The 22,915-nt window shown below is 54.1% G+C and overlaps 11 protein-coding genes across 11 annotated transcripts; 4 read left to right on the top strand and 7 right to left on the bottom strand.

Moving 5' to 3' along the window:
• Window positions 1-570: 570 nt before the first annotated feature.
• On the bottom strand, window positions 571-2,082 carry BP01DRAFT_303326 (MFS general substrate transporter; the record flags this gene model as incomplete). Its single annotated transcript, XM_025572114.1, has 3 exons — window positions 571-782; window positions 876-1,751; window positions 1,824-2,082. The coding sequence occupies 3 exons, from the start codon at window positions 2,080-2,082 to the stop codon at window positions 571-573; spliced, it is 1,347 nt and encodes a 448-aa protein (XP_025428367.1).
• Window positions 2,083-2,772: 690 nt separating this feature from the next.
• BP01DRAFT_425617 (acetylornithine transaminase) lies at window positions 2,773-4,668 on the bottom strand. Its single transcript, XM_025579752.1, has 3 exons — window positions 4,457-4,668; window positions 4,155-4,394; window positions 2,773-4,092 (listed from the first exon to the last, which is right to left on the bottom strand). Exons 1-3 carry the CDS (start codon window positions 4,592-4,594, stop codon window positions 3,031-3,033), a joined length of 1,440 nt encoding a protein of 479 aa, XP_025428366.1. The 5' UTR covers window positions 4,595-4,668; the 3' UTR covers window positions 2,773-3,030.
• Window positions 4,669-4,951: 283 nt separating this feature from the next.
• On the bottom strand, window positions 4,952-6,551 carry BP01DRAFT_359469 (DUF2434 domain-containing protein). The gene is made up of 2 exons (XM_025575692.1): window positions 6,137-6,551; window positions 4,952-6,076 (listed from the first exon to the last, which is right to left on the bottom strand). The coding sequence occupies exons 1-2, from the start codon at window positions 6,445-6,447 to the stop codon at window positions 5,098-5,100; spliced, it is 1,290 nt and encodes a 429-aa protein (XP_025428365.1). The 5' UTR covers window positions 6,448-6,551; the 3' UTR covers window positions 4,952-5,097.
• A 315-nt stretch (window positions 6,552-6,866) lies between these two features.
• BP01DRAFT_134932 (uncharacterized protein) lies at window positions 6,867-7,956 on the top strand. Its single transcript, XM_025570507.1, has one exon. The coding sequence runs from the start codon at window positions 7,040-7,042 to the stop codon at window positions 7,652-7,654; it is 615 nt and encodes a 204-aa protein (XP_025428364.1). The 5' UTR covers window positions 6,867-7,039; the 3' UTR covers window positions 7,655-7,956.
• Window positions 7,957-8,401: 445 nt separating this feature from the next.
• On the top strand, window positions 8,402-9,755 carry BP01DRAFT_368211 (glycoside hydrolase family 28 protein; the record flags this gene model as incomplete). Its single annotated transcript, XM_025576494.1, has 4 exons — window positions 8,402-8,668; window positions 8,724-9,146; window positions 9,219-9,348; window positions 9,433-9,755. The coding sequence occupies 4 exons, from the start codon at window positions 8,402-8,404 to the stop codon at window positions 9,753-9,755; spliced, it is 1,143 nt and encodes a 380-aa protein (XP_025428363.1).
• A 107-nt stretch (window positions 9,756-9,862) lies between these two features.
• On the bottom strand, window positions 9,863-11,300 carry BP01DRAFT_325488 (homoserine dehydrogenase). The gene is made up of 2 exons (XM_025572861.1): window positions 11,242-11,300; window positions 9,863-11,094 (listed from the first exon to the last, which is right to left on the bottom strand). The coding sequence occupies exons 1-2, from the start codon at window positions 11,270-11,272 to the stop codon at window positions 10,013-10,015; spliced, it is 1,113 nt and encodes a 370-aa protein (XP_025428362.1). The 5' UTR covers window positions 11,273-11,300; the 3' UTR covers window positions 9,863-10,012.
• Window positions 11,301-14,032: 2,732 nt separating this feature from the next.
• Window positions 14,033-15,232, bottom strand: BP01DRAFT_303426 (SDR family oxidoreductase; the record flags this gene model as incomplete). Its single annotated transcript, XM_025572119.1, has 1 exon — window positions 14,033-15,232. One exon carries the CDS (start codon window positions 15,230-15,232, stop codon window positions 14,033-14,035), a length of 1,200 nt encoding a protein of 399 aa, XP_025428361.1.
• A 1,444-nt stretch (window positions 15,233-16,676) lies between these two features.
• Window positions 16,677-17,654, top strand: BP01DRAFT_394258 (2-oxo-4-hydroxy-4-carboxy-5-ureidoimidazoline decarboxylase). The gene is made up of 3 exons (XM_025578312.1): window positions 16,677-17,165; window positions 17,252-17,351; window positions 17,405-17,654. Exons 1-3 carry the CDS (start codon window positions 16,762-16,764, stop codon window positions 17,447-17,449), a joined length of 549 nt encoding a protein of 182 aa, XP_025428360.1. The 5' UTR covers window positions 16,677-16,761; the 3' UTR covers window positions 17,450-17,654.
• A 39-nt stretch (window positions 17,655-17,693) lies between these two features.
• BP01DRAFT_303459 (D-mandelate dehydrogenase-like dehydrogenase) lies at window positions 17,694-19,078 on the bottom strand (the record flags this gene model as incomplete). Its single annotated transcript, XM_025572121.1, has 7 exons — window positions 17,694-17,912; window positions 17,971-18,252; window positions 18,325-18,407; window positions 18,466-18,582; window positions 18,636-18,750; window positions 18,814-18,912; window positions 18,998-19,078. The coding sequence occupies 7 exons, from the start codon at window positions 19,076-19,078 to the stop codon at window positions 17,694-17,696; spliced, it is 996 nt and encodes a 331-aa protein (XP_025428359.1).
• A 600-nt stretch (window positions 19,079-19,678) lies between these two features.
• BP01DRAFT_359464 (NAD(P)-dependent alcohol dehydrogenase) lies at window positions 19,679-21,268 on the top strand. Its single transcript, XM_025575691.1, has 2 exons — window positions 19,679-19,840; window positions 19,922-21,268. Exons 1-2 carry the CDS (start codon window positions 19,781-19,783, stop codon window positions 21,059-21,061), a joined length of 1,200 nt encoding a protein of 399 aa, XP_025428358.1. The 5' UTR covers window positions 19,679-19,780; the 3' UTR covers window positions 21,062-21,268.
• Window positions 21,269-21,764: 496 nt separating this feature from the next.
• On the bottom strand, window positions 21,765-22,277 carry BP01DRAFT_376255 (uncharacterized protein; the record flags this gene model as incomplete). The annotated part of the gene is made up of 2 exons (XM_025576943.1): window positions 21,765-22,166; window positions 22,269-22,277. The coding sequence occupies 2 exons, from the start codon at window positions 22,275-22,277 to the stop codon at window positions 21,765-21,767; spliced, it is 411 nt and encodes a 136-aa protein (XP_025428357.1).
• Between the last annotated feature and the right edge of the window lie 638 nt (window positions 22,278-22,915).

Here is a 22,915-nt window from a genome sequence, read left to right as displayed (position 1 = left end):
CTCGTTAAGAATGCATCAACTCCCTCGCAACCCATAGAGCGTTATTGGCATGAACGAGCCAAGCTGAGAACAATCTACCAACTGAACCAAGCCAGACAATGCCTGCCAGCTGACATGCTATTCGGCTACACCACCATCCGAACAAAAGCAACACCACACGAGGATTGGGTTACACAAGGGCTGACTACTCCAAAAGCAATATCCAGCAGGCAGCCATGAGTTCCAACAACACAAACCACACCTCGTCTTGTTCACGATACACAGCTCCTGCATTTGCATCCAGGCCATTGCACGCAATCTCACTGTCGTGTTCATCCTCGGACGAACCAGCAGGGCCAAGCTGATATCGCTTCCAACCCCAGTCCCTGGCTTCACTCTGCAGATTGAGAATTAACCTACCTAGGTACTCATCTGAAAGACAACCGTGCAACAGGGAAATAGCCATTACACAGACACCGAGAGTATACCAGCTCAATGATCCTCAAGCACAAGAAAAGTACCAATTCCCATCATCAGGCAGCACACCGCTGTATCAGGACCAAATAAGCAAGGCTGCACCAACATAACTACTCATGCGCTGAGCGAGGAGCTCAAGTAGTGGGACGTACCAAGAATTGAATTCATGTAGAAATACCCTACTGTCTCGGTCAAAGCGCCCGAGACCAAGGGACCGATGAACATGCCGCCCTTCCAGGTGATGTTGGACATGGAGAAGGTGCGCGAGTATCCGCGGTTTGAGCCAAAGATACCTGGTTTCTCCTCTGCGAGCTCATTGGCGCCGTCTGTGATTATAAATCAGCATGTCCGAGTATTTGCACTCTCAATAGGATACCCAAACATGACAATATCTTGAGAAATGGGAACCAACTACTCACTCAAAACCTCAACCCCACCATACCCCAGAATCAACGTCCTCCACACTCCAATTGCGATCAATGTCACAAGGTAGACTACGGAACCACTCTCCCCTTTCAACCCACATTCGCCCGGCATACCCAGCAGCACAAGCGACGGCGCCAGCAGAACGAACCCCAGCGAAACCGGATACCGCATGCCAAATCTATCCTTGAGCCAGCCGACTGGCACGACAAGTATCAACGTCGGAGCTTGCAGCAAAAGAAACAGCATCCCCGCGTGGAAGCTGTCCCAACCGAACACTTTCCGAATGTGCAGCGGGATCGTCGCCTCGAAGCTTGCGATGATAATGGCGAGGAGGGTATCGCCGAGGAGGCCGGCGGCAACGCGTTTCCTGCGGAGGATGAGCCAGTAGATATTGGCTTCCTTGTTGCGGTCTGCTGTGGCTGGAGGGGAGCGTGTTTCGGTGGTGGTGGTGGCGGCGGTGGAGTAGTAAGTGCGAGTGTCGGTCTCTCCTGGTGTGCTACCTGGGAGGAGCGGATCGTTGGCATCGTGGATCTCTTGTTCCTCATCGTTCGTCGTGCTTTGTATTTTGGTCGTGGAGGCTGTGTTCTCCTCGTCCTGCTGCGGCTCGATGACAAGCAATTGTAGGGCCAAGCCGGTCAGAAGCACGATGAACGCACTCGACCACATGACAGGGTACGAGACGAATTTGTACAGCGCGGCCGACACCGCTGGGCCGGTCAGAAGGCCTGCGGATACCAGCAGGACTGCCACGCCAAAAGCTTGGCCTAGGTGTTTCGCCCCGGCGGCGTTGGCGAGCATCGCCATGCCGACTATCCAGATCACAGAGCCTGCCAGAGTCTGGATGAGGCGCCCGACGATGAGAACTGGCACTGCAGGATGCTTTTGTCAGCCATCTCCATCGAGGAAGCTTTACTTCGCAAGAATCAAGCTACTGTACTCACATGTCGTAGCCGAAGCCGTAACAGCCGTCCCAAGCATATTCACCACCCACGCTACAACCAGACACCTGTTGCGTGAGGACAGTTTATCCGCTAGGTATCCGGTCAAGGGTGCGAGTACAATCGACACTAGCGCATTCATGGACAGAATGATGGATGTGAGCGCCTGGATGCGCGATGCGGGTTGCTGGAGACGCTGTCCGAGAATCTCCGGCAGTATGGGGATGATAAAGGTGAAGAGGAAGTTATCTGTAAACCGCATTTTGTCAAGATCCAACTCACCAGAGGATCTCTATCAGCATATTACCAACCTGAGAACAGAGCCACCGATACTATCGCCACGATATAGAATCCCGAGGATCGCCATCGATATCCGCAAGGCTTGTATGCTCTCCCGTGACCCGGTGCCATTGTGACAAATAGGTGTGATGATGGAGCTGGTTCTGCCTTCTTCGCCCCGCGCACTGTTTGAATTCCATGGTGAGAGGTTTTATGAAAGGAGTTCATCATAGTAGTGGTTGTCTTTCTCATTCAGCAGTAATCTCCATCGTTACTCAATGGCTGTCACATTACATATGCCGTTCCACTAGTTCGGTGCGGTGTCTGCGGTGAAGCAGGAATCGGGGTGATACAGTCGGCTGCTGTATACGAGGTTACTCGCCACGGGGTGTGATTTGCGGACTAGGCGAGATGGGAATCGCTGGACGATCGCCATTGTGTATTGCTTTTTCTCTGGGGCTGAAGGTGGGTTTAGCTTGGTCCAGGACTGGACGGGTGTGGATGAATGCGCGCAGAGTGAGCTGCGAGTAGTAGCAAGTAGACCTTATCCAAAGGCCAGAAGACTGGGAGCTCGGGGTATGTCTCGTCCGATATTCCGGACAGTTGAATTGTGCTGCCTTGTGCTGTGGGCATCTAATGCACAGGAATTTAAATCTTTCTCCGACATCAAAGCCTCAGCTGTGTTCAACTCCGCATAGAATTACTATACAAAGGTCTAAGATTCGAGATCGAATCATGCAATCTATTAGTTCGCGCCTTCTATATGTGGTCACCAGAGAAAAGCACAATAGTATATCTCCATCAACATGTGCAATGTTGCAAGGGCAGGTCAGACCCGCAGCAAATCCCGAGCCAGCAGTCTTTCATTCATCTATAACTTTTGCGTCCAACGACATCATTAAGCATTCCCATCCAGAACCAAGCAATCAATCTATGCAAGAACAGCCTCCAAGGCCTGCTCGAAGATCTTCAAGCCCGTCTTGAGCTGCTCCTCGGTGATGGTCAACGGAGGGACAAACCGGATGCAGCCCTCACCAGCGGTGATGATCAGCATGCCACGCTCGCGGGCGGCCGTCACCAAGTCACCAGCCTTGGCGCTGAACTCGGGGGTGAGCTGCACACCCAGGATCAGACCGCGACCGCGGACCTGCGAGATGACATTGGGGTGCTTCTTCTTCAAAGCATCGAAGCCGGCCTGCAGCACGGCCGACTTGACCTCGACCTGCTTCTGCAGCTCGGGAGAAGCCAAGCGCTTGACAATGTGGTGGGCGACCCGGCACGCCAGGGGGTTACCGCCAAAAGTGGTTCCGTGGTCGCCGGGCTTGATGTGCGAGGCGACCGTCTTCTCGGCGATGATGGTAGCACCGATGGGGAAGCCGTTGCCCAGCGCCTTGGCAGTCGTCAGGATATCGGGGTGGGCGGCCTCGCCAGAGGCAGGCGCCAGAGATGGGTGGCCGTGCGCCCAAAGGCTGCCGGTCCGGGACAGACCACATTGAATTTCATCGAAGATCAAGACGGCGCCCACTTCGTCACAACGCTTGCGCAGAGCAACCAGAAACTCGGGGGTGGCAACATTGACACCGCCCTCGCCCTGGATGGGCTCGACAATCACACCGCAGGTCTTGTCGGTGATGAGGCTGTGCAGCTGCTCGACATCATTGTAGTTTCCGTACTTGAATCCGGGCAACATGGGCGAGAAAGGGGTCTGGTACTTGGGGTTGGGGGTCGCGGACAACGCACCCATCGTGCGGCCGTGGAAGGAGTTGTGGAAGGAGACTAGTTCGTGCTTAGCACCCGAGGGGTCGCGCGAGCGACCAACCTTACGGGCGAACTTGATAGCGGCCTCGTTGGCCTCGGTTCCGGAGTTGGCGATGAACACCTGGGACGCATCGCGCATAGCGCCGGATTCGCGGGTAACCTCAATCAGGAGCTTGCTCAAAGCACCGGTCCAAGCATTATAGTAGAGATTGGAGGCGTGGATGAGGATTTCGGACTATCAAAGACCATTTTATGAGCAAAGCAGGAACCAATGTGACGGAGAGTCTGGGTACACACCTGTTCGGCAATAATCTTTGCGATCTCGGGATCGCAGTGACCAAGCGAATTGACGGCAATACCAGACGTCAGATCAAGGTACTTCCTGTTCTCCATATCCCAAAGGTAACTTCCTTGTCCCTTGACCATCACCGGAGGTGGGCGAACGTAGGTAGGGACCATGTACGGGGTCTGGCCATTGATGAAGGACGTGGAAGCGGAATCCGCTGCAGGATCAGGGTTGGGCAACGAGCTCTCATTCTAATAAAACCAAAAGGTTAGTTTAATATCAAAGGCATACTCAGTCGGTCGCAGAGACTTACCTTTGCTCGAGAGGTAGTTGTCGCACTCAGGGACCGCACGGGCACTGCGGCGAACCGAGGACGGAGCACCGAGTTGATTTCAGGAACCAGCTTCCTGGAAGCGGGCAGACGCCGCGAGGCAAGGTGTAGGAGAGCCATTATCGAGGGGAAACTGGAATTGACAACGTGTCTGCCTCTGACAATGGGGACTTTATACCTTGCAAGGTAGGGAGAGCGAATTAATGACTCGACGGGCACGCCCGCAGAAGAAACACCGCACCGCAGCCCGACAGCCTATCGGAGCCGAGAATCGGAGAGGCAGGCCACTCAGTCTGGCTGGCGTGAGTCACCTGAGTTTGCTGTGTTTGCAGCTGCCAAGACCCTTGAGTGGAGTCGGCATATGAATTGACCCACTCCGGCTTCTTACTTTGTTGGCCTAGCGCGGAACAACAATCCATCTTTTAAGGCCGAGTCCCATCACCATGCTGCAGGTTTAGGATCACACAAGCTAGCTGTACGTTATGGTCCTTGAAGTCGTTCCTCAAAGGCCCCAGTGGTTGCCAAAGAACTATGGTCTTTCAGAACAGTCACACAACAAATTCAGATTTCATGCTTGACTACTTTACATCCCATCCTTCCATCTCCAACTGCCTGATTCCCAATTACCCGTCAATCATGTCCCTTGCTGTTTGCGGAGCAGGATGCACGGCGGTCGGGTCGTCCGACGAGCACCGCGAGAGACCCTCTGAATGCGTCACATATTCCACATGGCGCGGGGCACTTTCCGAGCCACTTTCCACTGCAGTCAGACTGGTTCCTTCGCTGCCCTGACTGGCCGTACGGGTGGTAATCTGAGCCTCTGGTTTAGGCCCGGGAGCTTGGTCGTTTCGCAGTTGTTGCTGCTGCTCCTCCGGCTTGATGATGCCCATCTCAACATACCGGTCCATTTCATCCGTGTCTTTTTGGGCTGACTGCCGCCGGAGTTCTCGCACAAATGAACGGCCCTTGGCCCACCAGCTGGGTTTCCTCTGGCCGACCCCCATGGAATCCGCGACGGCATTATCCAACTCACCACGCTGAGAAATGATTGCCTGATCGTCGTTGAGTTCACAGTGGCCACAGATGTTGAAGAGTACAAGGAGGAGTAGCGGAGGCGTGTACCCCAAACCGAAGATCCAGCCGGAGTTGACCCCATACTTCAGCGGCGACACTGTCCAGTCAAAGGCAGATGCGATAGCATATCCGATCTTGATGCCCAGCAACACGATAGCCACAAGGAACTGGGATGGTGATGCGTTGATGTAGAACATGAGCTGCCCCCAGGTGCTTGTTGGGCGGATACGGTAGCGATATATGCTGTGCTCTAAGCTGTAACAGATGACCAGAACGCCACCCATGGCCAGGAAGCTGGCGATGCGCCATCGAATATCTGTCGCGGCGGGTTTGGCATCCGTCATCTGTTGCTCCAAACTTCGTTGCATTTCAATCGCCCCCCACGAGCGTGGAACGGTCAAGAAGAAGTTGGCTATGGCTAGGCCGTAGAACAGAATGGGCAGCACAAATTCTTGGCCTTTGCGGGTACTGGATTTTCTAAAGGCGTACGGATCTCGATCCAGAATCTGTCTCTCTTGCCAAGAGCCCCTTGACATTATCCAAGTCAGCAATCATGTCGAGTCGTGGATCGGTAAGGCCTGCACTTACCAGTGTCGAACAGCCTCCCACACGACAGCCATCATCACGGGAGTGAGAATGGTATAAAAGACACTCTGCAGGATCAAGGGACTGTTCACCACGTAATCCCGATCGACGTCGATGCTCATGAAACAGCTGATCGCCCCACAAGCAGCAAGGACCAGCATCCAAATCCACTTGGCCCGGCGACCGAGAAGCGACCACCGTCGATTCTTCGGCAAGTATCGTCGACCGTGTTTGCGCAAATTGATCAAGGTGAAGAAGATGGATATGGAGAACATCAAAGCGAAGGCCAGGCCCGCTGATGCATGAGGGCCCATATTGCGAATCGGCGCATAGCAGGAGACTCCTTTTACAATTGTCCCGTTTTCCGTCTGCATATGTGGTTTGAACTGGTTGAACGCAAGATAACAATCCGTGCCGTTGGAGAGCGTGCCGTTGCTGTAGAGCTTGTAGTGGTAGAGATCAAGAGCCGTGCGGTTGAAGTGGACTTCGTTGATGAGCACGTCTGTTGCATTGGCGCCAGCCTCGAAAGGCACTATGGCGCGGACGTGTAGCAGGGTCATAACGGGGTTGATTCGAAGTAGAATGACCCAGGAGAGGAGGCGTCCAGCTCTGCGTCTTGGAGGCTCCCATGCAGGGACTGAAGCCAATAATCCTCATCAGAGCGAGCGCGCGACCGAAGAGTTTTGACCTGTTGAATCAGCTCTGGGCGACCGGGACTTGACGGAGCCATGACGGGATGACATTCTGGTTGAGGTCGCATCCAGGGACGAGTCCATGATGCGCCGAGATGCCAGCAACCCAATCACCGGTCGCATGTCGACTTTTGGGTTCGGGTCATGATCCGTCGAGATTCTTATACCTGAGCAGTTTCAGCACCACTCCCTCGCTTCATCAGCTATACAGGACATGCAGTCTGTACAGTATCATCTTTGCCAAGTCTTCGCCAATAATTGGTCAAAAGGACGCCAAAAGTGGGACGGTTTAACATCTAACTGCATACAACAAAAAAAGTTCACACTGCCAGGTTTTAGTCTTTTTACAGTTGATTCTACTGAACCACCATTCCGCAGTGCTATGAAAACCCCTCTCGTCTTATCCTCGGGATTTTCTACCTGTTCATCATCCCGGGGAGTGTACTGGAATTGGGAATATGCCGTGCGTCACGTCGTCTCCCCTTCCCCGGTTCGAACGCTGGTCGGTTGCGCCACAGCAACGCCACCCCACCGAACCGGTTCATTGCAGAATCATAACCTTGACTGGCCTATAACTCCCCCACGGCTAACCACTTCAAGCAGAACATTATTCACGAGAAAACGCCCAAATCTGGTGGAAACCTGGGGATGCTGCCTGAGGTACTCACTGCATCCGCGTGACGATGCTTATCACTCACTTAGCTTGGTGTCTGTGCGTCTGGCTTCGCCCGCACCTAGACTGTTTACTCCGCTGCGGAGTCACTCCTTCGCTGCTATTTTCGATTCAGTATCACCAGGTCACAATCCATCTGCTCATGGCGAGGGATAGATACGATGGCTGAACAAACCACGATCATTCAGCGAGGACATGCTGCCCAAATAACACGGAGCAGCCACCACTGGCGACCCCGAGTTCAAGATACTAACTTCATTCCACCAATTGCTATTCCGCCTCGCCATAGGTGGCCTGGTTATGGCCTGAGCCATCACTGTGCCGTGACGAATTAATCCAAGCTAGCTCCGAGCTGTCATACTAGCATTTCCCCTCAAACGCCGGACCCTGACCTATGCCGGTTTGCTCAGCGGCACATAAGCCACCGCCCCTGGATTAGATTAACCCGTATGGTGGAGTCGTCATCACTCCCTGCCGTCTCCGAACGCTTGAGTGCTGCAGGAGCCAATCGCAGCTGAACTGCTGCAGAGGTATACTAGGTATCTTCAACAACACTGTCAATCCTCGACACGAGCCCTGGCCGTAACCCCGACGGCAAGCAGGATTTTCCACCATTGACGAAGTAGATTGTCAAATCATAGCGACGCATTCGAACTGCAGACGGCATTTCCTAGCGCCGGCATATTCATGTTGTATCTCCCAGACCATGAAGTTTGGTCAAGACAATAATCCCACCACGGAAATTCAGGCGAAGGAGATCTTTATTTGGAGCTCACGAAAGTATAAGAGGCCGACTTGCGACCCAAGCCTTTCTCCAAGAAAAGCCAAGTCGACCAAGACCTGGCAAGGAAGCTTGTTCGTTCCCACTCATCAGTTCTGTGTTTACCAAGACCCCTAGCAACAATGCTCGTCAAGTCCCTGGCTTTCTTGTCTCTGGCCCTGGGGGCCATCACCGTCAGCGCCAACCCGGCCCCTGAACCCCCGGCCATCACCGCGGGCCCCAAGGTCGGCGATCTCGAGAAGCGCGCCACCACCTGCACCTTCTCGGGCTCGAATGGCGCTTCCTCCGCGAGCAAGTCCAAGACCTCCTGCTCGACCATCATTCTGTCCAGCGTGGCCGTCCCTTCTGGAACGACTCTGGATTTGACCGACCTGAACGATGGAACCCACGTATGCATACCTCCGCCCCCCATTTCCATCCTGCACAAACTAAAAGGACATACAGGTCATCTTCGAAGGCGAAACCACCTTCGGCTACGAAGAATGGGACGGCCCCCTCGTCTCCGTCTCCGGCACCGACATAACCGTCACCGGCGCCAGTGGCGCGTATCTCAACGGCGACGGCAGCCGCTGGTGGGACGACGAGGGGTCGAACGGCGGCAAGACCAAGCCCAAGTTCTTCTACGCACACGACCTGACCGACTCGGTGATCAGCAGCATCTACATCCAGAACTCCCCGGTGCAGGTGTTCAGCATCGACAACTCCAACTACCTGACGCTGGAGGACATTACCATTGACAACAGCGATGGTGACGATGAAGGCGCGGCTAACACGGACGGGTTCGACATTGGCGATAGTACTTATATTACCATCACAGGCGCGAATGTGTATAACCAGGATGACTGCGTGGCTGTCAATTCTGGCGAGGTATGCCGTCCATGGCCTTGAACAAACTTAAACAACCCCAGCAGCTTGACTAATGACATAACCCCAAACCAGAACATCTACTTCTCCGGCGGCGTCTGCTCCGGTGGTCACGGGCTCTCGATTGGCTCTGTCGGCGGCCGCAGCGACAACACCGTCAAGAACGTGACCTTTTACGATTCGGAAATCAAGAACTCGCAGAATGGTGAGCTTTTCCCCTTTACTGTGTTTTCCTCCCCGCCCTCCCCGGTCAAACCCGAGTCAGCCTCCGCATACTAAACAAACCCAGGCGTCCGCATCAAAACCATCTACGGCGACACCGGCTCCGTCTCCGAGGTCACTTACAAGGAAATTACCCTCTCCGAGATCACCGAGTACGGCATCGTGGTAGAGCAGAACTACGATGATACCTCGGAGTCGCCAACAAACGGCGTCACCATCGAGGACTTTGTCCTCGACAGCGTGGTGGGCACGGTCGAGAGCACTGGGACGGATATCTATATCGTTTGTGGCTCGGACAGCTGTACGGATTGGACCTGGACGGACGTGGATGTGACCGGTGGGAAGACAAGCTCCTCGTGCGAGAATTTGCCGAGCGGGATCAGTTGTTGATCCATCTGGGGGTTGTTATAGGGGAGGGGAGGGAGGGTAGGGTAGGGTAGTCTAGGTAAAGGTAGCGGAGTTGACAGATTATAGTGGGGTTGAAGTGCTGTTTTTTTGGCTCTTGGCTACAAACATCAGCATGCAATACTACTGCTAGACTATCACACCTCTCCACTTCACAGAAGTCAGATCATCATCCACCAACTCGTTGCTGCCACTCACACCTCATCATCCAAGATACAAACTTTTAGCTACTCAACAAACCACTACTGCAACCGCTGCACCACCTTAATCAAATCCGCCGAAACACCCATAGCAGTCACATCGCCACCGGCACCAGCACCCTGCACAATCAACGGATTGGCACCATACCGCTTAGTGTAGAAGCTAATAATGTTATCACTGCCCTTCAAGCCCGCAATCGCGCTATCCTTATCGAACTTCTGCAAGCCGACGCGCACCTCCTTCTTGCCCACATCCACACTGCCGACATACCGGACCACCTTCCCCTCCTTCTCCGCCTGCTCCTTCACAGCCGTCATCTGCCCATCAAACTCCGGCAACCGCTTCATGAACTCGACAATCCCCTCCGCAGTCGACGGCACGCCCGCCAACTCTTCCGGGATCAGCGACTCCACCGGGAACGCATCCGGCCCCTGCACCTCCAGCCCGGCAATCCGCGCCAGGATCGTCAGTTTACGCGCAACATCCATCCCGTTCAGATCATCCCGCGGGTCGGGCTCCGTGTACCCCAGCTCCTTCGCCTGCGCCACCACCTCACTCCACTTGGCCCCCGCGGCACTGCCCGCCGCCGGCGCAAACGTGTTGAACAGGAACGACAAGGTGCCCGAAAACACACCCTCGATACGCGTCACCTCGTCACCCGTCGCCACCAGGTCCCGCAGGGTCGAGATCACGGGCAGTCCGGCGCCCACCGTGCTCTCGTGGTAGACGAGCGCGTTGCCCTCCGCGGCGGCGGCGAAGATGTTTTTCCACAGCCCCAGGTCCGACGAGAAGCCCTTCTTGTTCGGGGTCACGATCGAGATGCCCTGGCGGAGGAAGGTCGGGTAGGACGACGCCAAGGCGGGGTCGCTCGTGTTGTCGACGAGGATGGAGCGGCCCGGCGCGGAGGAGAGGTATGCGGCGATTTCGTCGGGCGAGAGCGCGCCGGATTTGGTGAGTTGCGGGGTGGCGGCGGCAGTGGTCCAGTCCGCCGCGGGGATGGAGGGGGTGTAGGAGGGGGTGGGGGAGAGGAGGGTTTGCGTGGACCGCGCGAGGAGGATCAATTGCGGCGCGTTAGGGAGGCGGGCGAGTTGGGCGAGGAAGGAGGTTCCTACGCCGCCGACGCCTGGATGCGTGGGTTAGTGGGTGGTTGGTGGTGTGTGGTGTGTGGTGGTTGGTGAGGGGAGGGGTTTATTGGTGGGGAAGGGAGAATGCAGAGTGCCAATTGTGGTGGTGCAGAGCGATGTGTGCTCTCAAGACTATGACTACTTACCGATAACACCGAGATAGATAGGAGCAGGCATGATGAACGATCAATTGGTCTGTTTGGATTGAATCTCTGAAGCAGCAGCAGGAAGAGGGGAAGAAGAGATGGCAGGCGGAGCTCATCTTCAAGGCCGCTGCGGGGCAGCGCTGACTCATCGTCCTATATCGGCGCTGGGAAGGCTTGGCGTGGGTGGGTAGCAGCGTCAGAAATCAAAGATAAGACTCATATAAGATGATATATAGTTAGATAAGTAGACTTTACTTAACTCGTATTAAGAGCCCATGTAGTCATATATAGTCTACAGGTAGGAAGCTGCTTCGACAAAGCCGCACAGCCAAAGCTTGATCTACACTGATACATACAGCCCCAGGGTCGATGGCAACCGGGAAACAGACATCATGAGACCTCTCCCGGTCCCCTGAGTAAAACCAGGTAATGCCCCGAGATCATAGATCAGAGGTAATGTGTGCTATTCATGATGGATGGGATTCTATGTGGTCTTGTTTTTCCTTCTTATTCTTTCAAAACGTGCTGCGCACTCCCAAACTGGATGATCGTTTTTATATATTTGGCAAGATGCGAGAGGTTGCGGTGCAAGCGTGATCAAAAGGACATCATGTACTGTGTATCTACGACTGAAGACGTGCCAATTGATCTTGTATGCAAGTTGCACAATGATGTACAATGTTTCTGAAGGAACAAGCCGGTATGCTCTTTGTTAGCCACATGTCTCTGAAAGTTGTGTTAATCGAAGACGTGTATAGAAGTGATAGGTCTGCCACAACTAGAAAACAGCAAACAAAGACACTATGGCAACTTCATGGTTCTTAGAATCAGATCCCGTAAGGCATTGTTCCAGCCGTTGTCAATGAACTCGGGCTGTTAACATCCTCGGTGGATGCTCGGAGCCTGTCATCATGACTGATACCATACGCAACTCTCCTATGCGTATTACTGGAGTCATTGAGCATTGCCAGACATAACACCAGCATGACCCAAAAAACCAGCCAAAGCAAGCAAAGAGCAAAACCACCCACCGCAAAGGTACTTGTCGAGACCACATCAACACGGCCGCTGCTAACCACACCAGGAACAGCGAAAATCCCACCGCACCCAAGGCTCAGACTCGCCCCTTTACCCAGGAAGAGCCCAACACAGATCCCTCCCAGTAGCACCCCTTACGTGGTCTGGTGTGCCATCAACGGCGGTATAGGCATACCTCTTCCGCGACATCTTAGAAATGACAGACCAAAGCCTTGTATGGAGCATCCCGCTCGTCTACAGCGCGCAAGACGCAGCATTCACCATCACCGACACGCTCCTGCAAGCGCACCCTCACCAAGCTCTACACTCCGATCCACGAGTTTTGGCGCCGATATGCCTTGAATCCCGATGAGGTGACGCGGATACCACCGACCAGGAGGAGAGCTGTCGTTCAACATCTGCGGGGTTTCTGTCGCTATGGAGACCTGCCCTCGATAAAGCAGAATCTTAGTACCGAAAGCTACGTGCGGTTTCTGGAAGGACTGCTGAAATTTCAGATACGTTCCCTGCTGTCAGGCCGGGGTATGATACCTTCGATGGGTTGTCAACGTCGTCGTTGGGGCGGGGCTCAACAAGCTGTATCAGACGCTGTTGAAAGGTGAGTGCATAGGCCTTCTGAGCGCATTAGAGGTTGTTGGAATCCGATGCTAACAGTTGGTGTGGTAGTGAATATAATGAACGCCCGCAAATGGCGACAGACGCTGACCTATCTGCTCCACGCGGATTGGGTTGGAGGATCGAACGATTTCAGGGTCGCATGTTCAGTGAGCGTGACCCTCGAAGCCATCCGTCAGTGCCATGCAAAATACATGAACGATGAATCCGAAGTGTTCTGCGTGCTTCTCCGGGATCTATGTATTCGACACCGAAGCCGCTGAAGAGCGGTCTCGTGCCCTGGTGAAGATCTTGCCGCATAGCAACCGAGCTTTCTGTCGGCTTGGCGGCAAGCCAAGATGGGTTTGTATTCCACCTGGATGTAGAGCGTGTCGCCACAATACTTCCGCTGTCCACTAGCAGAGTGGTGACAGAGACCAGGATGTGGAGGCGGCGACTGAGTTCCAAGAGAGATGTCTCGTTCTCATCCGACATCCACTCATCGAACGATCAGTTTGGAGGGACGAGTGTATGGTAACGGAGAGGAGAAGATATAGGGGAATGGTAGAAGGCGAACGGAAACATTGGTCAGAGGACAGATGCGTTGAGAAGCTTGATTCACGCTTGCCCACGTTCGTGGAGGGCGACTTTCACTTTGTCCCGGTCTATTATGGCGATTACCTCTTCCAGAAAAGGTAGATGCTGAGAGGATTGATGCAAAATCTTTGACATGTTGTAGTATTGAACCTCTATATAGCGCTATTTAGTGACGGCCTTTCATGAACGCACTATCGATGCCCGTTGGGGACGTTATCTTAACAAACAAGCTGGTGATATGCTCTTCGAACGAGGGTAGATGAAGCATATCGCAGGGCAACCGGCGGTCGTCCTTGGCCGAATGAGGATGTTGGATGTAGCCCATGTTATCCGGCAGTCGTAATGCTAGGTCTGGAGTGAGCCTGTAGCCCGAGCCCGCAAGACCTGGAAGCACCTTGGAAGGTATCCTGGATGCTGAAGGAGTTGCTTGTCCAAGCAACTTGCATGCATCGACTGGGTGACGATAGGTCCTTTAGCAGGTTTGGCTTTGATGGAAGCTCAATCAGACGTAGTGAGAGCGGGGGAGCCTTCGTTGAGAGAAAGTATGGTAGTAGAATCCTCATCACCTCATATCTGCGTCCTCATTCTCTGGTCCATTGCCACTGCCATCCCCACTTCTGGCGCCCCCATCCTTGGCTCCTGTTGTCACTGCACCCGGCTGCCCTTGTTGCTGCTCCCCTGCTGAAGCAGAAGCCGAAGGAAAACTGAGATACTTCCAATCCTCGATCTCCTCAATGATACACTTCAAGCGATCTCTGATACTCTCCACGGCGTACGTCCCCAGAATCAATCTCAGAGGCGGATACGAGCAATGCCCGAGCTGCCACACTAGATGCGCCGCCTTAACCGCACTAGCCGGCTGCTTATCCCCCAGCCACATTAGCATCCTCTTCGCGTGAGCCGCGGGCGAAGTCGCGACATTATACGGCTCACTGGGCGGCTTCACCAGGAAATGCCCATACAGCGGCAGCGGGGACGTCAAATTATGCTCGTTGCCACTGCCGCCAGCACCCCCGAAGAACCCCCTATGCAAATGGTCTGAGACCAAATCCCCTGTATCATCCCGCCGCATATGCCCCGGCTCGACCAGCGTAGTCTTGATATTGAAATGATCCACCTCGTACAGCATACTCTCCATCAACCCTTCGACAGCATACTTGGACGCGCAATAGGGCCCCAGCCCGGGCACGCCCAGCGCACCCGACGTCGAGCTGAAGATAAGGTATCGGCCGGACCGCCGCTCGCGGAAATGCGGCAGCGAAAGCTGGATAATATTGAGGGTGCCGGTGAAATTCGTCTCGAACTGGTCGCGGATGTCATACTCGTCCTGGTCCTCGCATGCCCCAATCACACCGTAGCCGGAGCAATTGGCGATGATGTCGATACGGCCGAAGCGCGCAATGGTGCGCTGGATCACCTGCTTGACGGTCTCGCGGGCGCGCACGTCGCACAGCAGACCCAAACAGTTTTCGTGTTCGGCTTCGAGCTCGCTCATGCATTCAGGACTATTCTCAAAGGTGCGGCCCACGGCGGCGACGAGATCATCGCGGCTGAGAGCCGTTTTGACGAGCGAGCGGCCCATGTGGCCCGTCGCGCCGAAGATGAGCCATACGAGCGGTCGTGGGGGGTTCTGGGGGCCCGGCGGGTCGGTCGTCGAGGGGAGCTGGAGTTTGGGTTCACGGGTTCCTGGAGTGGTGGCGGCGGTGGCAGAGGGGGAGAAGGGGTTTGTGGAGGTTTTGGGAGGGGAGGCGTAGAGGTCCATCGAGGATGCAGGAGTGACGGTGGTGAGCCATGGCAAGGACAGCTCCGTCTGGCGCATCTTTCCCCGGACGGCGACCCCCGCGCTGCCCGGCTGATCACGTGCGATGTCGCTACAGCGTCCCTGTCCTGATAGTATCACGTGCCTGTCCAGGGTCAAGTCTATCATCGTTAAGATGGAAGCAGATCAAACAACGAATCAACTTCGTTGCGTATCCCCAAATCACCAATCGCATCGCGTCATACCATCGAGGCGATTTGACTTAGCTGTACTCAGGACAAATCCCGAAGACCACGTTCAGATCCGCAGCTTGCTGCTCCCGAACATCCAGACTACTTTGAATTTCGGGAATCCTAGAAGTTCTACCACTCGAGATTGTTCAAGAGATATGCCTTCATCTTGAAATTCGGTCCATGTTTCGTTTTCGCCAAGTCAGTTGTCGGGCCCGACAGATCATAAGTGCAACTCACTGTTCAAAAACTGTCATCAAGTAGGCTGTTGAGGCACTCTGTATCATCCCAAGAACCAATATTGCGTCTTGGTTCAACCTTCTCGACCCGGTCAACGTACTCTGTACAAGTGACTGCCATCTCTGTGGTGAATTTGGCGGCTTCATCTTTCTCCCTTTGTTTATGACATACTGCTTCTCCTGCATACGAGAAGGTACCCTTCTTTCAAGAATATCTCTCTCTCATGTTCCAAAATATGTCAAAACAAGCCTGAGTAGCCTGCGCCGCTTGACACCTATAGTGAAGACTCTGCCTGGGATATACTCCATGGACGAGCTTGTGCGGGAAAGGAGAACTCCAGTCAGACTGGGAGAGTCTAGAAACATGCTCGACCTAGGTGGTGGGACCCAGCAAAGCGAGTGAAACGTTCAAAGAACAAAGCCCTACTGCGTTACATGACCAGCCCATCCCTGCCATATCTTGACATTGATTGCAGAGCCATTGAAACAGGGATCTCCTGCAGCAGCTGTCACATCCCTTTGGAAAAGGCTTTGAGGTTTTCAAGAGTCAATTCGATACCTTTTTAAAGAGACAAGGTATACTCGTGTGATGGATGCATAGATCACTTCCAAAGCTGTCCGGAGGGCTAGAAATCTCTGCGAAACAAGTCGGAATGGCCCGAACGCCTCCCATGTCTCTGCCTTTGTGAAGCGTGGAGACTCCTTCGATGAACGGGATGTCATGATGTCTCTTAAACAAAACCAAGGATGCAAGATATAAATCATGCTCGATAATAAACAGAGAAAGCATATTTTTGGAGGCTCTAAAACCATTTTCCAATCGTGCAACCATTACACAATCTCCGACCTCAAAACATCTCGGCTAGACCCGCTCGGAGACGGCCGACGTGGGGCGCCAACCCAGCGCCACGCGACAGTATATATCATCAAGCATCTACTACTATGAACACTCTCCCTAACAACCTACCAACCTCCAGAACAAACTTTGACCTCATCTCGAACGCACACACACACTCTCTCTCGCACTCACACTCATCTACACTCCTCACTTCTACCACGCAAAATGCCCACCCTTCCCCCCCTATCGACTCTCCCCACCCTCCCCCAAGACCTCCAATTCCACGTCCTTGACACCCTCTTCGAGCCCTCCCCTGAACTCCACACCCTCATGGCTCCCGTCCTCGCCCACCAAACGTTCGACAGCTACGCCCGCCTCATCGACGCCGTCGGCGGCCGTATGTCCGCGCTGTCCGCCGCCAACTCCTCCCAAGACCGGGCGATTCTGCATGGAATCCTCGGCTCGCATCCCCGGCTCGGGCGGCCCAAGACGGACAGCCCGGTGGAGCTTCTGAGCGAGCACAGCAAACAGGAGCAAGCGCAGTTGAATACGGGCGCCGAGGAACAGGCCGAGAAGTTGCAGAGGTTGAATGCGGAGTACGAGGAGCGGTTTCCGGGGTTGCGGTTTGTGTATGATCCCTTCTCTTTTTCTTGTTTTGTTTTGCGGGGGGAAGGGCTGGGCCAGGGTGTGTGCGTGCGAGCTAACTGGGGCTTAGGACGTTTGTTAATGGGAGAGGGAGGGATGTTATTATGGAGGAGATGCAACAGAGGATTGAGAGGGGGAATCAGGAGCGGGAGGTTGAGGAGATTATTCAGGTATGTTTTCTGTGCACAATCGTTGTTCTGAGGGAATGCTAAGTGGGTGGTAGGCTATGTGTGCCATTGCTAAGGATCGGGCTCGGAAGTTGGAGTAAGTAGATGTTTTGTGGAGGTTTGTGTTAAGTGAGCATTTCGGAGATTGATTCCTCAAGAGTCGATTTCAGCTACCATGATGACTGAGCATATTGACCATGGTCTGAAAAGTATTTGAGGGTACTTGGGGCACTCGAGTTAAATTGTGGAAGCACTCTTTCGATCTATATACACCTGTATTCTTCAGGATACCGATTGACACTCTGGAACCCTTGTAGCTCAAGTAAAACAGCCACTGCATGCATCCTATTTGCCAAAAGCCTCCTTCTGCTCCGGCACCAGCGTGATCATCTCGCCCTTCTCTACAGCCGACCGCAGGTTGTTCAATACCAACAGCTCCATCTCCCTCTGCGTCTCGTACGTCATGGTGCCAATATGCGGCAGCAGCATTACTCTGGGGTTACTGACCAACCCCTGTTCAATCTCGGGCTCATTCTCGTAGACATCCAGACCAGCAGACAGAACCTTTCGCAAGCGCATCAGCATAAACCTCAAATTCATTAGGGGGTAGCGATCCACTCACCTTGCCAGACTCCAATGCCGCAACGAGGGCCTTCTCATCAATCAACGCCCCCCGGGCTGTGTTCACAATCACAATCCCGTCCTTCATCTTCTGGAACTCCTTCTCGCCGATGATGTGGCGGGTCGACGCATTCAGCGCGAGGTTCAGACTCAGCACGTCGGAGGTAGCCAGCAGCTCATCGAAGGACACATACGTTGCGTCGCCCTCGAGCTCTGGCGACAGACGCGAGCGGTTGTGATACTGGATCTTCATCCCGAAGGCTCTTGCACGGTTGGCCATTTCCTGCGCTCAGAAATTAGCAAACCTCGACTCCAACCGAAATAAGCTCATCGACCAGGCGAGGCTAGCACTCACGCGACCAATTCCTCCCATCCCCAAAATCCCAAGCACCTTGCCCTGGGGATCGTGGCCTAGTCCCGTCTGTCCGAGGAATTTACCTATCATTCGACATCCAGTCAGTATTGCCCGAAAACCCAACACACAGAAAGAACCTACCTTCGCGCAGTGACGCAATCGGAATATAAGCCTGGCGCAGCGCACCGATCATCAAGAAGATTCCCACGTCTGCGGTCGCATTGTTGACCGCGACGGGTGTGCTCGAGACGGCGATTCCTAGTGCCTTTGTGAGCATCGCATTCGCACAATAGCTTATATCCACTGCTTACCTTTCTCCGTGCACCCTTTCACGTCGATGTTATCGTACCCTGCCCCATTGTGGCAGATATATTTCAGAGACTTGGGGAGGACGGAAAGTAATTCCGTGTTGAAGGGGCCGGTGAACTGCGCCAGCGATTAGATTACCACATATTTGCCATTGGGGGGGGGCTTTGGTGTGGTGCTTACCTTGGTGGAGGTGTTGGAGCGATAGATGGCGACGACGTCGTCGTATTGGCCTTCCTTGCAATTGCGGATGAAGTCGTCTCGGGATCCCTCCGGGAATTCCTGTCACACCCCAAGACAAAACCGGCCATTAGTCTCGTTTGTTGGGCTTGGATGCGCTCAATTTGTGAATCTGAGAGGGACTTACCTTCAGAGTCAGAATCGACGACAGGTCCTCCCATTCCTTGCGGGTGTGAGTGATCGCACCGATCAATAGTGCGGCAGGCATGATGTCAGAGTTGGAGGGGCGCGGGGTACTCTGCAGGTGGTGGAAATGTGCGCGAAGGCGATGGAGCATGAGAATTGGGAGGGAAAGAGGGAAGAGAAGAATGGTAGGTGAGGTGGAAGAATAGGAAGTTTACTTAACTACCTCAGTTAACTCACTACATGTGATTATTCATACAACTATCTCGCAATGACCCCATCGCAGCTTGTTGGATTAGTCCGATTTGGCTGTTTTGGTCCTCTTGCGGCAGCGATCGCGTGGGGGTTGCGGGTTTACCGAGGGGTATACTGTACCGTATCATACTTACAAGGTATTGTGGGTGTGGCAGTAACTTACTGTTGCACATCAGAACAAACAGTGATTATATTATTTGATGTTTAGCTCTTATTTCATGCAAGTATAATATACATCCTACTGATGAAACTTGGTATACCACTTCTCAAACTGCAATTCTTGCATTGATCTCTCCCCAGAAAACATACATACATGTCATCACTTGCGGATAATACGTCGGCTATTGAACAGTCGGGTTCAAATCCCGACGCGGAGAAAAGTCCGGCATGACCCCACGCCCGCCACGGCTCCAACTGGCAATCCCCTCATCGGCCGCATTGGAATCCAATTAAAGCATGACTCCTCCTCCTCTCCTCCTCTTTGAGTCTAGAGACTTTTGCAATTCTTGAGCAGTCTCAGATTGAGCTCAACATGGCCACCCCTAGCACCACCACAGCGCTCGTCCTCCACGGAGCCAAAGATCTCCGCCTAGTACGTGTTTACTATATCCGACCCCGCATTCCTACGACCGACTGCCGACTGAACCGCAAAACTAATCACCACCCGTCATAGGAATCCCGACCACTCTCTCCCCCGCAAGGCAAAGAAGTCCAAGTCGCCGTGCGCGCCACCGGTCTCTGCGGCTCCGATCTCCACTACTATACACACGGACGCAATGGCGACTTCGTCGTGCGGGCGCCCATGTGCCTGGGCCACGAATCCTCTGGGGTCGTGACCGCGATCGGGCCCGAGGTGACCAGCCACAGCGTCGGCGACCGCGTCGCAATGGAGGTCGGACTTCCCTGCCGGCAATGTGCCCTGTGCCGCCAGGGCCGCTACAACATCTGTCTCAACATGCAGTTCCGCAGCAGCGCCAAAGTCTTCCCACACTTAGACGGCACGCTGATGGAGCTCACGAATCACCCAGCAGACATGTGCCACAAGCTCCCTGATAGCGTTTCCTTCGCCGGCGGCGCGCTGGTCGAGCCCCTCGCCGTGTGTCTGCATGCGATCCGGCGGTCGCACCCACCGACGCAGGACGAGGTGACGCTCGCGCAGTCTGTCGGCGAGAAGACTTCGGCATTGATCTTCGGCGCGGGCGCCATAGGTCTCCTGCTGGCAGCTGCGCTGGCCGTCTCGGAGAACTTTTCCTCGATCCTGGTGGCGGACATTGATGCCTCGCGGCTGGCGATCGCCGACTCGCTGGGCCTGGGTCTCAAGACCGCACTGATTCCCAAGGCGGACCCCGCGAACCCGCCCCCGCCCAAGGATGCGCCGCATGCAGAGCAGACAACGTATGCGCTGCAGAATGCCCAGAGAGTCGCTGCGACGCTGAAGGAGGCAGATGGCGCTACTTCGGGGTTCGCCCGCGTGTATGATTGCACCGGCGTGCCGGCGTGCGTTCAGGCAGGAATCTATGCCGCCGCCCCGGGCGCGGTTCTGGTGCAGATCGGCATGGGAAACCCCATCCAGACCCTGCCGGTAGGCGCGGCCGCGCTGCGCGAGGTTGATATCATCGGAGTGTTCCGGTACGACGGCTATGCGTATCCCGCGGCTATCGCGCTGATGGGTAGTGGGAAGTTCGATCGAGTGGAGCAGCAAGTAGTCACGCACCGGGTCAAATTAGCAGATGGGGATCGAGCCTTCTCGTTGGCGGGTAAGGGTATTGATGAAGAAGGGAAGCCTGTTGTTAAAGTTGTTATTGAGAGCTGAGTGGTCGATTCATGATTTCTTGCGTTTCATTTGTTGCACATTATATCAATACCCAGGAGATGTGGGGCACGAAAAATGATGATTGAGCGTTATGGTGTTACGATGCATGGAAAGTATGTGGATATGTGAAGAAGCCAAGACCAGGATGTTGTTAATACACTTCAGCTCAGCCAGGTCGTTACAAGATGAATAGACTGGCCTGTCATAGTATCCATGTTGCAGCCTTGCGAACTTGTGCTACTGTCGACACTGGAAAACCACCAGCACTTGGTAGTTGCGTGAACATGTACCTCTTTGTTTTTAAGTTGACTTTGCGGCGTCATCATGCACAGTGTGAAACGCGTCGCCGTGAGCAATCCCAACCGTGACTCGTCTGACACCCTTTGAGAGAGCTGTCCCGTGCTCACTTTCTAATGCCAGTCGGGATAGTCAAGCATAGTTCTACACGTGATCTACCCCCTATACCTTGTTACATTTCATGTTCAAAGTGCTTACGCCTGATTGTCGCTGCCGTCAGCGGCTTGGTGCGCTAGGCCCGAGACGCTATTCACCAACTCGAAACTCCGGAGTCATCCAAACCTAGGAATAGCTGTTCGCAAATCCGCTCATATCTGGTGTAGACGTCTTTGTGGTTCACCGCTAGTAACACCGCCCTGGGTAACGCTGTACCAGCAGACATTCGCGTAGAGAAAGCCAGGTGTGCCTAGTAATCCAGTCTCAAAGTAAGACCGATTAGTGTAGCATAGGCCCCGATACTCAAGGCTGTGAGTATCACCACCGCATTCCCACTGGTTCTGAATTTGTGACGGTTGATGCCATCTTCGCCCAACTCGGAAAAGAACTGCCGATTGCCCTGCTGGCGTCGGAAGAGACCGATCATAAGAACTCCGGTGCCGTAAATCGCAAACAAAGCCCCTGTGCTGTAGAATTCGCTAGTAAAGATCTTCAGTACGACCAGGGCGAAGGAGAACTGCGAGAGTGCTGTGCGGACGTAGGCGCCTTCGAAGGTGCGTTGTGCGGCTCGAACCTCGACAATCTCGTCGGAGGTGAGCGCAACCGTGCGGGCACGGTGCATTCGAAGCCGGTAGCGATCTGCTGCGCGACGCTGGGATTCTGTTAGAAACTGGGAGCTGGTATTCGGCCGATTCGATACGGCAAGAACAGCAAGGAGAGAACTTGAAAGACCATGTCATAGCTTTTGACGTACCTCAAACATCTTAACGCGTCATACACCTTTTAGAAGCTTTGTGGCGATTGAACAAGGCTAGGCCGCAGACGGTGCCAGCAACAGCTCGCCAGCCCACGAAGTCGACTTTTGTTGAGGGCAGACCGATTTTCTCAAGAGAATTTCTAACACATCGTCTTCCAATTAGCATTGATTGTCAGCTGGGCGACCGCCAAGTTTCTCTTTTGTTCTTTGTTGCCGCTCACGTGGACCAGCTGCAGCTGGATGTGGCTTAGTTTGGAGACGCGATATTGCATCAGACCATCTTTAGCATCACGTCGCTGCGTTGGACTACGATCGCGTAGCGACGCTACTCAGTTGTCAACACCAAGATCAAACTGGTCAAAGAGCTGTGATAAATCACGTCAGTATGTGAGAGTTCATGGATCGGAGCTGCGAGTCAGTAAGGGGAAAGATAAAAGAGATAGATGGAGAAGGGAGGAGAGAAAGTGAACAGTGACGGAGATCGATGATATCAGCCCGCTGCGTTTCTCCACCAATGAAGATTCTTCCGTCTGTCATCCACACTGCCAATACCCGTCGGCTATCGAGATTGCCCAATACGGGCGGAGACCGACCGCCCCCGGGCTTCCCCATCTTTTGACTGGGAGACGCTTATCGGTTACTAA

This window comes from Aspergillus saccharolyticus, assembly GCF_003184585.1.
Source record: "Aspergillus saccharolyticus JOP 1030-1 unplaced genomic scaffold BP01scaffold_35, whole genome shotgun sequence".
In the NCBI taxonomy this organism is placed as follows: Eukaryota; Fungi; Ascomycota; class Eurotiomycetes; order Eurotiales; family Aspergillaceae; genus Aspergillus; species Aspergillus saccharolyticus.
The sequence above is the reverse complement of the archived record's forward strand: the minus strand, read 5'-3'. Positions and strand labels throughout refer to the sequence as shown.

Bases quoted from the DNA above. Each gene is read 5' to 3' on its own strand.
- BP01DRAFT_425617 (XM_025579752.1), bottom strand. From the start codon at position 4,594: ATGGCTCTCCTACACCTTGCCTCGCGGCGTCTGCCCGCTTCCAGGAAG. The intron at 4,395-4,456 runs GTAAGTCTCTGC...TGGTTTTATTAG, and splicing joins CAACTACCTCTCGAGCAAAG to AATGAGAGCTCGTTGCCCAA. The intron at 4,093-4,154 runs GTGTGTACCCAG...GGTCTTTGATAG, and splicing joins CAAAGATTATTGCCGAACAG to TCCGAAATCCTCATCCACGC.
- BP01DRAFT_359469 (XM_025575692.1), bottom strand. From the start codon at position 6,447: ATGGGCCCTCATGCATCAGCGGGCCTGGCCTTCGCTTTGATGTTCTCC. The intron at 6,077-6,136 runs GTAAGTGCAGGC...GATAATGTCAAG, and splicing joins TGGGAGGCTGTTCGACACTG to GGGCTCTTGGCAAGAGAGAC.
- BP01DRAFT_134932 (XM_025570507.1), top strand. From the start codon at position 7,040: ATGCAGTCTGTACAGTATCATCTTTGCCAAGTCTTCGCCAATAATTGG.
- BP01DRAFT_325488 (XM_025572861.1), bottom strand. From the start codon at position 11,272: ATGCCTGCTCCTATCTATCTCGGTGTTATCG. The intron at 11,095-11,241 runs GTAAGTAGTCAT...CCACGCATCCAG, and splicing joins TATCTATCTCGGTGTTATCG to GCGTCGGCGGCGTAGGAACC.
- BP01DRAFT_394258 (XM_025578312.1), top strand. From the start codon at position 16,762: ATGCCCACCCTTCCCCCCCTATCGACTCTCCCCACCCTCCCCCAAGAC. The intron at 17,166-17,251 runs GTATGATCCCTT...ACTGGGGCTTAG, and splicing joins TTTCCGGGGTTGCGGTTTGT to GACGTTTGTTAATGGGAGAG. The intron at 17,352-17,404 runs GTATGTTTTCTG...AGTGGGTGGTAG, and splicing joins AGGTTGAGGAGATTATTCAG to GCTATGTGTGCCATTGCTAA.
- BP01DRAFT_359464 (XM_025575691.1), top strand. From the start codon at position 19,781: ATGGCCACCCCTAGCACCACCACAGCGCTCGTCCTCCACGGAGCCAAA. The intron at 19,841-19,921 runs GTACGTGTTTAC...CACCCGTCATAG, and splicing joins GAGCCAAAGATCTCCGCCTA to GAATCCCGACCACTCTCTCC.